Source organism: Polistes canadensis, unplaced genomic scaffold (genome assembly GCF_001313835.1).
Source record: "Polistes canadensis isolate GaletaPanama2010 unplaced genomic scaffold, ASM131383v1 scaffold_4, whole genome shotgun sequence".
Taxonomy (NCBI): domain Eukaryota; kingdom Metazoa; phylum Arthropoda; class Insecta; order Hymenoptera; family Vespidae; genus Polistes; species Polistes canadensis.
Genome location: NW_014569551.1, coordinates 519,466 through 534,643, shown reverse-complemented (window position 1 = coordinate 534,643; position 15,178 = coordinate 519,466). Strand labels below are relative to the sequence as shown.

General features: G+C 33.8%; 2 protein-coding genes across 4 annotated transcripts in view; both read right to left on the bottom strand.

The window, feature by feature from the left end:
• LOC106787222 (hemicentin-1) overlaps nucleotides 1-7,392 on the bottom strand; it is a 300,901-nt gene extending 293,509 nt beyond the window's left edge. For 2 of the 3 annotated variants that reach the window (XM_014749414.1, XM_014749431.1), the window contains exon 1: nucleotides 4,520-7,392. In XM_014749414.1, the coding sequence (XP_014604900.1) occupies nucleotides 4,520-4,604 (85 nt within the window). In that variant the 5' untranslated portion in view covers nucleotides 4,605-7,392. The remainder of the gene's footprint in view (nucleotides 1-4,519) is intronic. The other variant, XM_014749423.1, reaches the window with a different exon arrangement.
• A 3,545-nt stretch (nucleotides 7,393-10,937) lies between these two features.
• Nucleotides 10,938-13,822, bottom strand: LOC106787815 (ecdysteroid-regulated 16 kDa protein). Its single transcript, XM_014750510.1, has 3 exons — nucleotides 13,574-13,822; nucleotides 11,662-11,969; nucleotides 10,938-11,313 (listed from the first exon to the last, which is right to left on the bottom strand). The coding sequence occupies exons 1-3, from the start codon at nucleotides 13,650-13,652 to the stop codon at nucleotides 11,230-11,232; spliced, it is 471 nt and encodes a 156-aa protein (XP_014605996.1). The 5' UTR covers nucleotides 13,653-13,822; the 3' UTR covers nucleotides 10,938-11,229.
• Between the last annotated feature and the right edge of the window lie 1,356 nt (nucleotides 13,823-15,178).

Genomic DNA, 15,178 nt, shown 5'->3' with positions numbered 1-15,178 from the left:
TAGATCGATTCTTCTTACGGTTATTACAACATTATTTGCAAGTCGGAAACGAAAGTCATAAAATCGCAAGAGGTTTACAATCCCTTGATGCCGATAAAATAAATGCGCAACATCAAACAACAAATTTTCTGAGCATTTATTTCCAACTATTATTTTCTCTACTTCGAGTTATTCCTGCAAAAGGGGTATAAACTAGAGAAAAACATTTATAATAATTGTATTTTGTCGAACGCTATGACAATGGGAATGTATATTAATAATTCAAAGGAAACGTTCAATAACAGAAAATAAAAAACGTTTGAGTTTCTGCAAATACCTTTATAAATAAATCTCGGTTAAAAAGAACTATTCGGCATAATTTAAGTACAAAATTAAGAATATCATTGGGACATGTAGTAACAATTTTGTGAACGAAGTAGGAAGAAGAGTAGGGGATGGAAAACCCCGTTACCTCTCACCTATACTAGGATCTTCTCCTCGAACTCCCTAGTCGGTGACAGTTATAGGACGTCTCGTTTGTAACTGTCGGCACGACAGGATCGAGCTCGAATCCCCGAGATGCATTCTGTGAAAACTAGAGGAAGAGAGGGAGAGGAGTAACATCTGACGAAAAAGAGAAGGAGATGGAGATTCAAGACGACACCAAGTCGGGATACATCGGAAAATATTGGATTCGACGTGTCTCGAGCAGAACGGAAGAGGATAGGGAAAAAATGACGAGTAAAAAGAAAGAAAAATATGGTAAGAAGGAAAAATAGATAGAAAAAAGATAATAAATAATTGGAAGGATGCTAATCGATAAATTATTACTATTTTTAACGGTAGTTGAAGAATCCTTACGGAAGATTAAGTTTCGATGTTATTGAATTACGTGGGGGCTGTGGTGATGGAATATAATTACTAGGAGGAGGAGTAGGAGGGAAAGGAATGAGGAAAAGTATTTTTATTTTCGCCTAGCGTTAGAAGTTAAAAAAATATCGCAAAAGGTATGGAATATACTAACGTAGTTCTTCTAGGAGAAAATTAAGGAATGGTCTGCCCATTAAAATAAGGGTGGCGCACTATGAGAAGCAGTCAGTCGTCTCGAGTGAATGAGAGGTCGCGAGGATAAGATTGCGCATGAGTGGAAATGGAATGAAAAGTCGGAGAGTAGCTCGAAAGACGAAAGGGGAGGGTGTACGGAGTGTGGTGTGGTGAGGTGAGGTGAGGTAAGGTGAGCCAAGGGTGTGCTCGGGTGGTTCGAAGAAGAAGTCGGTCTTCAGGAAGGAAACTGAGGCGAATCGGTTCGTTAAACCTTCCACCGAGAAAGAAAAGTCAACGAGCTCGATACGATTCTGAAGATCCTCTCGCGGTTTCTCGCCCGCGTGTGCCTTGATATCTTTTCCTTTCTATTCTTTAGCACGTACAAGAAAAGCTTTTCATATTTTTCTTCTTTTATCTTCTATCGTTTTTTTTTTCTCTCTCTCTCTCTCTCTTTTACGTTAGAAAAGGAATTCCCAGTTCTATCAAAAATTAGTACGCGACGAAAAGGGGAGAAAAAGGAAAGAAAAAAAAAAAAAAAGAAAAGAAGAAGAAAAAGAGGAAAGAAAACGAACTCCCTTTTCTCAAGAAGAGTAGATATAAATTCAACAAACCGTAGCTAAGAATAGAGATAGTCTATAAGTTAAGTATAGGATAAGTTTAGTTAGTTTATTAATAGAAATAATTGATCGATGATTCTTATAGTCCCAGATGAGAGCAATCAATTAGAATTTTTGTTATTTATGCGAATACAGATATGCGTCTGGGATTATTTATAAAGTTATTACTTTTTTAATTTGATTTTTTTTTTCCAAAATATCGATATTCCCTTTTGTCGCGTGTCGAAAAGGTTTGTTTCCGTTTTCTCATTAAACCGATATATGTAGCTGTTGCATTGACCGACAGGTCATATGAACATTTCACCACGATTTAACGAATCTCATCGAATCATAAACACTCGTGGCGGTACAGAGAGCAAATAATTCGATTATTTGTCACATTAGTATTCATGTAACGCTGACTGCGAGTGGTGCGAATCTCAATAAAATCCCTAATAACATATAACGGACGTCGATAATCGTCGCGTTTCGAGGATACATTCATTATCGCGTCGAGCCACCGCCAGCCACTGCTGACCGTCATATTTCCGCTCGTGTTTCGCATATATTTCTCCTATTATATTTTCTCTTGTTAATAATTATTTCAAATCTCTTCGTGTATCGATCATTAATTATAAACAATACCATGCCATTCAGAAATAAAAATTCTTTTCTCAAAGTAAAAATCAAATATAAAGAATAATCAACGTTTGCGTTACGTCGTTGTACGTATTTTGTAAATGAATGAAATGAATGAGAAAAATGGATTTGATTTTTAAAATCATATATTAATCGTCTTGCAAATAAATCTAATTTATAAAAAAATTTCAGCGAAGAGAAAAAAGGAAGATAATTAAAAAAAAAGGGAAAAAAGATAACTGGTTAAGATATAAAATGGTTAAATCGACAGATGGGATAAGAGGAGGAGAACTGAGGAGAATACCTTGACGGCAATGTGCAAGGTGGTTCCTACGCAACGAGGAACATGGTCAGAAGAAGAACAGACGCGCTGGATGAAGGAACGTGTCCTAACTTCGATGCTGGTTTTCGACCCTCTTGAGGACTTTCTGGCCACCCCTACCCAACCTATCGTCCTTCTACCCTTTCTCAAGTCACCCCTTTAACTTTCGAAACTCTGTGCGCGAAATTCAGCTATTACAAAGCGACAACCGTCGCTCTCTTACTCCCTCTCTCAACTATCCCTCCTGTGTTCCCTTTTAATACGTCGACCGTTGCAGGTGCATCTCCCAAGGATGATCATCCTTTCTTCGTCTTCAAGAGTCATGAGTAGTTTTCACGAGTTGCTGCTATGTAACATGCTACCGAGTTTTAACGACTTGAAAGACGACGTATTTGGAAAGTTTCCTTGGACAAAAGGGGTTTCACCTACTCGTGATTGAATTTTCGAATATACTTTATTGTGTATTATAGAGAAAGTCGATACATTTAGTAGAGATGAAAACTCACGAATAGCCTTCAATTGCTCTCCTAGGAAAATTCAACTCGTTGACCTATTAACCTTATATCTGAACATCCGATCGATCGATTTTCCATCCCTTTATAACATCAATTCTGCCATTACAATATATTGTAGTTTAACAAAGTAAAAGATACTTGTAAATTTTGAAGTAGTTTTCTTGTGTAAAGTTCGAGTACTATTTCAAGATCCATCAGATATGTTGAGTTTAATCGTAAGTAAAAGTTTACGATTATTGCTTCTTAAATCATATTTTCAAAGAATAAACGTAAACGATAGTCCTGGAGAATCAGTATTATCAAATACTTTGTCTCTTAAGACGCGAACAAATAGATACGATTCTTTCTAGAAAAATTAGCTCAAAGAAATAACGACAATAATAATATAAAAAGATATCAAAAGATATCGAATGGAAAGGATATTAAATGTATAAAGGATATCTAAGATTATAATGTACAAACGTCGCTTGCTATAATCGTGTCTTCTTTTATTTCAAAAGAGATCGTTATAAGTTACAGCTTGTCGCATCCTGTATTTCGTATAAAATTGGTACTGAACGTATGGCGAGTCAAGCGGTAGGATTTATAGAGAGGAAACGTATTTCGGGCGAACGAATCTGTCTTTCTCAAATCACAGAAAACGAAAGGATGTATGTGAGTGAGTGAGTGAGTGAGTAAGTATGTGTGAGTCTAAGAGAGAAAGAGAGAGTAGGATTGGTGGGAACTCGAAATGTCTTGCATGACGACGTTAACCAATTCTCATGGTGACGACAGAACTTTCATACGCTTTTCGAAAAAGAGTCAGGAAAGAAGGACGTGGAGAAAATCAATATTCGTATAAGTCGAAGAAAATTCAAATACTGTCAAATTCGATTACAGTTAGTCTACTATCTTTTTCTCGCGTCTTCGACAACACTTCGTCAATCGAGGAAAAATATATCTCAACGTTTTTGAATCTAGTAAAAAGGAAATGCGCGAGGCAAAATTGTACCCAATACATTTCCATTTTTATTTCTGCAAAAAAAAAAAAAAAAGAAAAAATGAAAAAAAGGAAAGCTCTTTCCTACTGTACGCGTATACATATCCATAATATTTTCTGCGAGCTAATTAACGTAGGTTTTTACAAGCATATAAAATCAAATAAAACGGACGAGTAAAATGTGTTATAAAAAAGTTTGTAAACATGTATCGTGTATATAGATACACGTGTAAAAACTAACTCAAGTGTATTTGAATCTCGGAGTGGACGAGAAATTAAAGTAATACGGTTCGATTTTTCTTATAATTAGTTGTAAAATGTGTGTGTGTGTAGTAAAATCAAAGTAAACGAGAAAAAAAACGTAGATTATTGGTTCGATCTTTTTATATTGTCAATAATCAAGAACGATGAGAAAGATAAGTGACAACAAAAAATATTGACTTACCGAATTTCTCATCCAAACTGAAAGAGATACCGGCGACGTAGAAGAAAGCTTCGGTTAGTCCAAGCAATAGCACTATACTCCACATGTTCTTTCTGTATTCCTCGTAATCCTCGTCGCGAAAACCAGACGCGTTTAAGCTTTTCCCGGATGAAAAAAGCGCAAGGTTGAAGCCTCGTAAATCCAACTAAAGGCCACTTAACGACTTCAATGTCAGCTCTCGCCGTTTCGATTTCTCGCTTTTCCGTAAAACGGTAACGGCATGGCGCACCGCGTCGTCCTGAAGACAAACAGTTTTTCTCGATCTTTCTTTGCTCGCGCAAAGATCTAACGATCTCGCTAAGATCATTACTCCCTGAAAACCACCGGGCTGGGGGAAGGTGAGAAATAAGAGAATGAAAAGTTTTCGATGACGTCACCGTCTTCGTTTACACATCGCAAGGAACTTCCTCTTCTACGTTACTTCGTCGAAAATAATTTCCAATAAATTCGAGTTACTCAAAACTGCCAGCTTTTTTTCGGTTCACTTAACTGCGAAGCGACGTTGATTATGTCATCGAGTTGTATATTTAAGAAAAATGCATCTTCCTTTTTGCTTTTTTCTTTTTCTTTCTTCTTCTTTTATTTTTGTAATCTTTTCCCTTTTGCTTTCTTCTTCCTTCTTTAGCTTTTTATATTTGACCTTTTTCTTTTTTGGTTAATTTACCAACGTATTAACGGGCACGATGCGGCAGCTGTGGCTGTCGCTGATGATCCTTTCGTTCCTCTCCTACACATTCGCGCGTACCTCAGTTTTTTGCCTCTAATTAAATACTAATTAAAGCTCCCACACCCTTGACCTTAAGCATACGATAGTGCTCGCGCACGTTTTATCTCCATTCCTTTTCTCCTTTTCACACTTTATATCCAATTTCTAAGCGATCTAAAACGTCAATATTTTTTTATCTCTTAGATTTCTTCTTCTTTCCCTCCTATTTCCTTTTCATTCGTTTTCTCTTCTTCTTATTTTTTTTTTCTTTCTCCTTGATCGCTTCTTCTTCTTATTCTTCTTTACTTTTATGATCACTTTCTCTATCGAATAAATAATTTCTTTTAAATTCGCGACAGAGAGAGAATTGTCGACGATCTCAAAGTATTCCACTCCTTAAAAATTCGATTACGCATTTTAGAAAAATCAACGCGATTTATTTTCAATTCACTCGAAGCATTATCATCATCATCATCATCATCATCATCATCCTCCTCCTCGTCATCGTCGTCATCATCATCATCATCATCATAATCATCATCATCCACGAGTTTCTTACGTATCCTTTCAACAATCGTCGATTTCTTATATTATTCGATTGAGAAAGGAATTCAGTTAAATGAAAATGTCACACACAAATGAATCGTCAAGTTTATATAAATATTTCTTTTTAACTTCTGATCAATTTAACGCTATTCCAACTTGATGAGTCATATTAATATCTAATAGAATATATACACATGTGTATATTAATATATAGACGAAGGAGTAAGATGAAAAAGAAGATAGATAGATAGAGATAGAAATAGATAGAGGGGGTGACCGGTCGATACGATCTTCGCCTTTAGGCCTGACACCGTGAGGAATACAGAATACGACGATATAAAATATCTTCATCGATTCGGGTCATCCCGGCCCATGCATACAGCTTATCGTTGTCCCGAATAAAAGTGCTCGACTACGATAGGAAGAGAGAGAGAGAGAGAGAGAGAGAGAGAGAGAGAGAGAGAATGAAAGAGAAAGAAGGAGGGGAAAAATAGACGAACGGGAAAGCGAGAACGACGGCACACACGCACGTAGGTATAGATAATACATCCACAAGAAGACACCACGACACACAAGGGGGATAGAAGAGAAATTGTCGTGGGGACGGGAAAAGGTCTTTGGTGACTATTTTCGGTTCGTATACAGACACTCGAAACAAGCGATAGACCAGAGAAAGAGAGAGAGAGAGAAAGAGAGAGTGTGTCTGGGTTACTGGTGAACGCACGAGGAAGGAGTCAAGGAAGGGGGTTGAAAAGCCTCGTGAGCAACACTCGCGTTTGATAGCCGCGAAATTCGAGCCTCCTTTGGTATCCAAAAAAAGAATAATAGGAATACGTCTCTCGCACTTAGGTATCTCGGATACACGTCCTCATCGATCGTTTCCCTCCAACCCTTTTCACCCCTTTTTATATTACCACCTCTGGTATAATCGAGCTTCAACAAGCTCCGACGAGCCCCCCTCTGCTAATCCAAATACCGATAATCCATTCTTGAGTCTCAATATTCTTACAACATTTCAACGATATCTTCCTCCATTGTTAATATCATCTTTCAAATCCAAATCCGCGGGATGAATCAACATCCTTTTTTCCTTTTTTTTCTTCTTCTTCTCTCTCTCTCTCTCTCACTGATTTATTCTTATTTCTTTTCCCTCCTATACCAGCCCCAACGAACACATCGTATTATTTCTTCTATTTTTGTTGTTTTTTTAATCGATGAAAAATTGGAAAGAAAAGGAAAATAGTTAGACGTAAGAGTCGCGTTTAGTTTCAGCGAGATAACACGTGTGAACTTGCTAAATAATCGATCGTTATGGATTATACGTGAAAATGTAGATTGTAATGAAGATTTGATAGGAATTTTTTGTTCTCGTCTTCGTTCTTCGTTGAAACTCGATTGTTTACACTTTACTTTAATGATGAATAATTTTAATATGGGGGGGTGGATTTGGGAACAAAAGAGAAACGTAGCTCACAAAAACACGAGATCCTCGACCGACGGCGGACGGTACACTGACGGAAAAGACGAACAAACGGCGCGTCGACGGACGCGCAGCCTGCGAAGCTTCCACAAGAGGTAGCAATGCTGCTAGTGGTGGTGAAGCTGCTGCTGGTGGTGGTGGTGGTGGTGGTGGTGGTGGTGGTGGTGGTGGTGGTGGCGGTGGTGGCAGCAGTAGTGATGGTGGAGGTGGTGGAGATAGTGGTGAATAGAGAAGGAAGTGGAGGAGGCGGAGGAGGAAGAGGTGGTTTGCAGAGAACAGTCGGCTCGAAAGTAAGGGAAAGGGGTTGTTTCGTCGTACAAGAGCAGCAACTACCTACCCCTGCCTATCCGTTACCTATCTGCTTATGCTACTACTAGCTAGCTAGTTGTATAAGCTTTCTCTCTCTTCTTTATTATCTTCTCACAAAAATGGACTATTTTTCTATAACATTATTTTTGTTGTTGTTAACTTCAGCACGTTGACAGCGATTGATTGATTAAACTTCGATTATTATTATTATTATTGTTTGACGTTTAAAGCGAAATTATTATTATTATACTTTATTATTCGAAATATATTTATTGAAATTAATGTTAATAAACGATATCGCAAAACGCGCGTCTAGAAAAAAATACAATATTTTTATTTAAACATTGAATAATGCTCGATAAACTCATTTCGTAAGTTCGTACTAACTAATTAACACGGTCTCTGGCAACTTAGATCGGAAACTGCAATTAACGGAGAAAGGGGATGAAAAGGTGAATGAACGGACTGCGATGGAACGTATCTAGGAGGACAGGTACGAGCAACACGGCAGTCGTTCTTTATGCTCAACGAGCTCTTTAGAAGTAAAGTTTAATGCTATTCCACTTTTAGGTAGGTACCATCTGCCTGCCCGGTTATAGATAGAAAGAAGAAGAAAAAAAAAGAAGGATGAACAAAAAGAGTAGAGAAAGGAAAATGAAATAGGAGGTAGGAATAAAAGGAGCCGAATTAATCGATCGGCCGATTATACTATCGGTGCATTAACCAATTCCCGAGCAAAAAGATATTTCAAAGTCGAAAATAAATAAAGATTAAGTAATCCAAAGTGAACGTACGCACGCATGCAAAACTCACGCAAATCATTTTATACTTGATTCTTATTCTATATCCGCAAGTTTTATTTTTATTTATTTTTAATCTATCAATGAATATCCAACAATTTCATTTACATTAACAATCTTATTATAGTTGTGTTTAACTAAAATGTACTCTTCAAAACCGTTTCCTTGTTTTTTTTTTTCAAAATAAAAGAAATCCGTCTTGAAAATAATGATCACGTGTTTAGATATGATAAAATGATTAATCGATCATTTTGATTCACGTTAAATAAAGCGACGAGAGAAAAGTAATTTCTTCATTTAATCTCCAACAAATCGTTTTAAGTAAAAGAAAAAGTATAAAAAATAAATTAAAAATGCTTAACAATTAGGAAACATATTTAAAACATTCCAGATTATTTTGAAGTTCGCGTTAGCCGACCATTATCGAGCATCGCAAATTCTCTTGAATGTTTTCGAGCTGACAGGATAGGTGGATACCAGTCGGTCTGATAGAAGGTACATACTCGGCTGGGGAAAGGGAGGAGGAAAAGAATCGAAATAGGGTGAGAAACCTCCAGGCAAAAGGTAGACGAGCAAGTGAATGCTTTCTGACTGGTGTCACGGATCATGGTCATCTTGAAAGCTTCTAAAAGGAATATCTCGGTCGCTTTCTGAAAGCTATCTTTTCGCAAAGGGAATGACTCACTTCGGTGTGTGCGTAGAGTAGATACGTTACTTATATCTGGTACGAGAGATATATTACCTTCTAACGTTGAGAATTCTCACTCACTTTTCCCCTCTCGTGCCATTGCAATGCGCCAATATATTATAGTTAAGAATAGCGAAAAAATCTACGTTTAAATTTAGTTCCTTTATCTTTCATTCAATGTTTACAATCAACAAATATTACTTTTAAATAATCATAACTCGTTTTGCTAACTTAACAATAAATTGTTAAATAACAACAAAATTCGATCGAAGGATTTATTATCTTATCGTAAAACCAAACGTTTATCCCTTTTCGTAATGCCGTAACTTTTAAAGGACAACTCTCAAAAGGACAGCCGATAAATGCTAGATACTGGTTGATCCGCGTGTGTGACTTTGATCACAGAGATCCGTTTAGTTGGGTTAAATCGAATTACGTTTCTATACTGGTATGGGATCAGTTTGTGCTAATACAACGTGTACAGCTATGCTAACACGCGAATTTGCAAACAATTGTAATGTCTATGCTTAAATATCAAATGTATTTATTAATGGTATGTATAGATTTCTATCGATGCATTATAGAAATTGGAATATACTACAAGCTGACGAAACAATAGTAACAAAGTAGATGAATCGAACGGAAGACATTGATTTTATGATAAAACGAATAAGTGCATTAAGGAATAAGTAATATTTGTATGCATGTGCGTAAAACATACTCTAATGAAGATATATTTAATTAGATGAGAAAAGAAAGAATTTCATTGATTATTATCGATCAAAAATCATCTAAAAAGTATACACCTGTACGTGTGTGTGTGTAATAAACGTATCAGTTTCGTGATTACGTTACTTTGATAATTTTCCTGTTTAAGTATAAAGTAAAATAAAATAATAGTTACTTAGGAAAAAGGATCAAGTTTAAAAGTAGTAGGTAGTAGAGCATGTTGCACAAAGAATTATTATAGTCATTGTAAAGGTTTAGAAGTCGAGTGCCGTTTTGCATTCGATCACATCTTATCGATCGGTAACATGCTACTACGTTCGAGTTATAGCCAGAGATCGTGGTACGACGACTAAAAGTCACAGTGCTTTTAATCTTTCGAACTGACCGATCGAGATGCGAGATAGTAGTCGGCACGACGAATGATCGTTCCTTCACGCGACACCGTTTATCGGATTTTTACGAGGAAACGTTAGTTACGTTTAACATTTCGTGTAAGAAATAGAAATCGTCTCGCATGTCGTCTTTCGATTGAAAAGCAGCAATTCTTACGTTTACGTTTTATCATCATTCTATAATAGAATTTTTCGATAAACGCGTTAACAATTTTTATTCTCGTCGAATTTTTAATTACATTTTTTTTCTATTTGGATCAACACATTATTTTTTTTTCAAAAAATATTATATACTTAATAATTAACTCGTAGATAGAGCAAATATCGAGATTGTAATTTGAATGTTTGTAATATAATTTAATTTAATTACGTTATCGACAAATTTGTGTTTATTGTTTTTCCTTTTTTTATATGTATATTAATGATTGATATATACATATATATAAAATTATTGAATTTTTATTATGTATCATCAAAGCACGTTTATTTAAACATGTTTGTTTCGAATATACAACCGAGGCAGCAGTAGTCGACAGTCTACTGCAATATTCTTCTTTACCAGTCGTAGATAAGCCGATAAAATTAAATAAATACTATAGTTCTGTAGATAAGATGCTTTTCATATTTTAGGAGGATTATCTTATCTATTTCGTTTAAATATCAAAAATAATCCGCTTCAATATTTTATTTGCTTATAGTATTTATTTAAAAAAATTATTTCCAACCCATTACGAAAACACTATGCAAAAGTTTATTTGTAATTTTTTATATGCATCATACATCTATGGTGTATATATATATATATATATTACATTTCTAAAACATACTCGTAGGCAAGAGACAATGCGAATCATTCAAATTTGAAACGCTTAAACTTCATTCTTCTCAACGACTTATGCTATAGATTTTTATAAACGAACGCGTGATATCCTATACTTTAAATTTTCTACCAGAAAACCTTACAAAAAATTCGCATACAAAAAAGAAAACAGAATAGCAACTAATTGATGACACTGACATTTTAGCCAGTAATTTTCGCCGGTACTGTGAAGCAAGAGACAATATCGTTTCCATTTCGTAAAGCGTAGTATACAACTAAATTGACCTGAAAGAAAAATAATTTTATAATAAATTATATTTTTATTATTATTATTATATATGAATTTCGTATCTAAGATTTATAATAATTATTTTTAATTTCATATATCAATGCATTATCAAGTAAATTCCAAACTATAATGTGCTTTTTATAATTTAAATCTCGCGATCGAATATAAATTTAGTATTATTTAAAAATAAAATATCTCATTCGCATGTTCGAAAAAGTTAGACTATTGTTTTTGAAAATTATCTTTCCTTGTATTGTGACCTATATATTATACTTTTATCTAAACTATGATAATTAAATAAATTAGTGTGTATAGTATAACAGTTCAAAATGAAATGTACATACCTTCGGATATATATCCAAAATAGGAAACTCAGTTTTGTAGACATACGTCGTACCTTTTTTCACGGGACATCCGACTTTGTTGTTATCGACATCATAAATATTATCGCATGCATTCATACCATCTACTCCTATGAAGGGCAAATCGATGCCAAGTAACGTAGCATGAACAGATGTAAGCAATTGCTCAGCATCTTTTTCAGGTACGAAAGTTTGTTCTATAGAAATGCGATTTTTCTTTTTCAAAGTACACGGTGGTGTATCACAGCCAGATATTTTCACCTGATTGGCATCCTCGTAAGGTATATTTTCTAAAAATAAAAAAAAATGGTAAAAATAATTTCAGAGATATTTATTTTACATAAAAATGTAATTTTAACTAATGTAATTATTTGATTAATTATAAAATTCATTTGTATACAAAGGTTAAAACTTCGTAGAATTATAATACTCATCGATAATATTAAACGAAACTATGAGTCACGTGTAAACACAGAGTCCAAGTAAATATTCAAATTCTTGCATTGAGAATTGGAAATTTTTAAATTCAAATTTATATGCTTTATTAATTTTATATATTACCAATTTATTTTTATGACATTAAATAAAAGCGACATCCGTGCTAATTTTGTTTTACAAGTTTTATACGACTATTACTTACATTAATATGTGCATATATGCATTTTTAATATATAAAACATAAGATTAAATTCCGATTAATGCCTCACGAAGCAGATACTTTCGAATTTGATGAATTTGCTTGTTATTTCAAGGATATTCCAAGTTAATGTAATTATGTGAGCAAAAACTACATACGAAGATATTTCTCAGAACTGACTTCTAAGAATACTTCATAAAAACTGACTATATTTAAACAGAAAAATAAATATTATTATACGACTATTAAGAATAATAAAAAAATAATGACATAAAATATTGTAATATTAAATTCATGTCTTTCACGCTAATCTTTAATCTTGATTTATTTTTTATTCTAAACGCAATTTTACTGATATAAAAATTAAACAAAGACAAAATACAAATTCCAATTTCATTTCAATATTATTACATTTAACTGTAATCAATTATAAATGCATATCGATGCGACCAATAATTTTCGATTTTATAACAATAAATTTTCCTACATCCTATGAATAAATTTAAATTGTTATCTCCATCCATCTCTTCTTCCTTTCAAAGAAACAATAACAAAAAATTCTCGACGATTATATTTCTATTTAAAAAAAAAAATATAATCGTAATGATTTCAAATTGCATCTCGCAATAAGTGCATCAAGAAGACGCGTATATCTACGATAGATGAGAAAATATAGGATTTCGAAAATGATATAATCAGTGTGATCTTAACGGAAATACGATACCTTTTATTGTGACTACAAGGCCGAACGAATTTATGCTTTTGTATTATCTACGAGTAGATATGATTCTATTATAACTATTGTTATTACCATATTTGATGTTATCAAAAGAAAATAATTTATTTTCAACGATATTTAACAACAATTTTATCATAAGGAATAAAATTTTCCAAAATAATCAATTAAATATACATTATTGTTACGTCTTGTATAAAAAGTGTAGTCAATTTTTGATCAAACTGTGAAGCCTTTTCCAGAGAGTGACCTAAAGAATTATGAGTGTATTGGCAACACTGAGACGCGGGTCTGAATAATGTTTGCCGTCTGGTCCTTTAGTTTAATATAGTAATAATTTTAGTAATAAATTTTTCTTGGGTTACATGACAATTGCTTACGACGAGGAAAAAAATATCGAGCGTAGCAGATGGAAAAAAAAAAACAAAAAAAAACGACGAAAAATATCAACGAATATTTATTTATACGACAAAAATTCTTGGTAAATATCAGTAAATGTAATAAAAATTGATTCAACTTACTACTACAATGATTAACTTGTGTTCCAGATACCAGAATAACGACGACAGTCGCGAAAACGAACAAGGTTTCCCTCAGCATGTTGAGTGAAAGCTAACAGTCTTCTTGGTAATTATCTTTGTATACGAAAAGAAGATTACTTAGGATGGATCCAATCAGGGTCAGATCTGGCTGCCGACTGAGCGGAATACCGGTTCTACACACCGTAATACCGAAGCTTGTCCTTTACGCAGACCATTATAAAGAAAGGTGAAACTGATACATTGCCAGTCGGGGGAAAGTACTTTGTGGGGGCTTCCCTCTCCACAGACACACAGACACACACACACACACGCACGCAAACACATTTGACCATATTTATTTTCTTCTTATCTTTTCTTTTATTCATGATTTAAATATATTCCGAATAGAAGGAGAAAAACAGGTTCAATCATTTAAACCTTATAAATCTTACAAGGAGACGGTCAGTGAGCCACACCTCAGATTTTTTTGCAAATTTTATAAACACTTGTAGTACTCCATGAAGAAAATTCATTATGCCTATAAACTAAGCGTAGGTATTAAATTAGGTACGATTCAAATTTCACATAGATACGTATTTCTTTGGGTGTAGTAGTGTAGTAATCTTCAATAACAGCGTTGTGTGTGTATTTTGACATCGCCGATACCTATATCTTATCTTGACAGGGCTAACAAGTATGTCTACCTTTCCTTTATTTCTTTTTCTTTTCTTTATTTATATAGTAATTTTATCCTAAGTTAGTCAAAAAAAAAAAAAAAAAAAAAAGAAAAAAAAAATACAACAACATCTGAACCAATAAGTTTGACGAGAGAGAAATATATTTTATTATTTCGTTTTATGTATATTAAAATGATTATATACGATGATGAAATAGTTGACCTTACGGATATACATATTTTAAAGTATCATTGTTATTATATTACGAAGAGAAACAAAACAAATTATCTTTCTGCATTTTATTTCTGTCATTAATTATATTGAAGGAAGTAATTTGTTTGGTCGTTTCTTCCACCGTCTTTGGTGGTCGACTTCCTGATAATGTCTGTTGAATGTTTATTTCGTTTTTGTCAATAGGAAGAGAAATACATAGTTATTTAATATTCTGAACATTGGTTTGAACGAGACATCGCATACGAGATACAAGTCTCAAAGAAAATATCTACTATGAAACATCGATGACCCTGACCTTGCGACGTTGAGGAAGACCTTTCGATAACTATTTTCCTATTCTACATACAACAGTACTGTATTATAACGTACTCTTTTTATAACATCTCAATACTGTACGATACACGTTTTTTGTTTATAATTATCTGCTTCAATTTTTCTTTTTAGTATTCTTTCCGATATAGAATACTAATTATTTTCAGCACGTTTATTCAGATGTAAACTATTGATTACATATTTTCATTTTTTACAAGTTTAAAAGATATCATAATTGTTATAAACGTAAGCATTTTTCTGAAGCGTTTAATCATTAATTTATGTAGCAATTAATTTTTTTACTACTATTAAAAAAACTGGAATCAATAGAAATAGTCAATAGTTCTATTTATCCTATTGGTTTTTATATAACACGATTTAG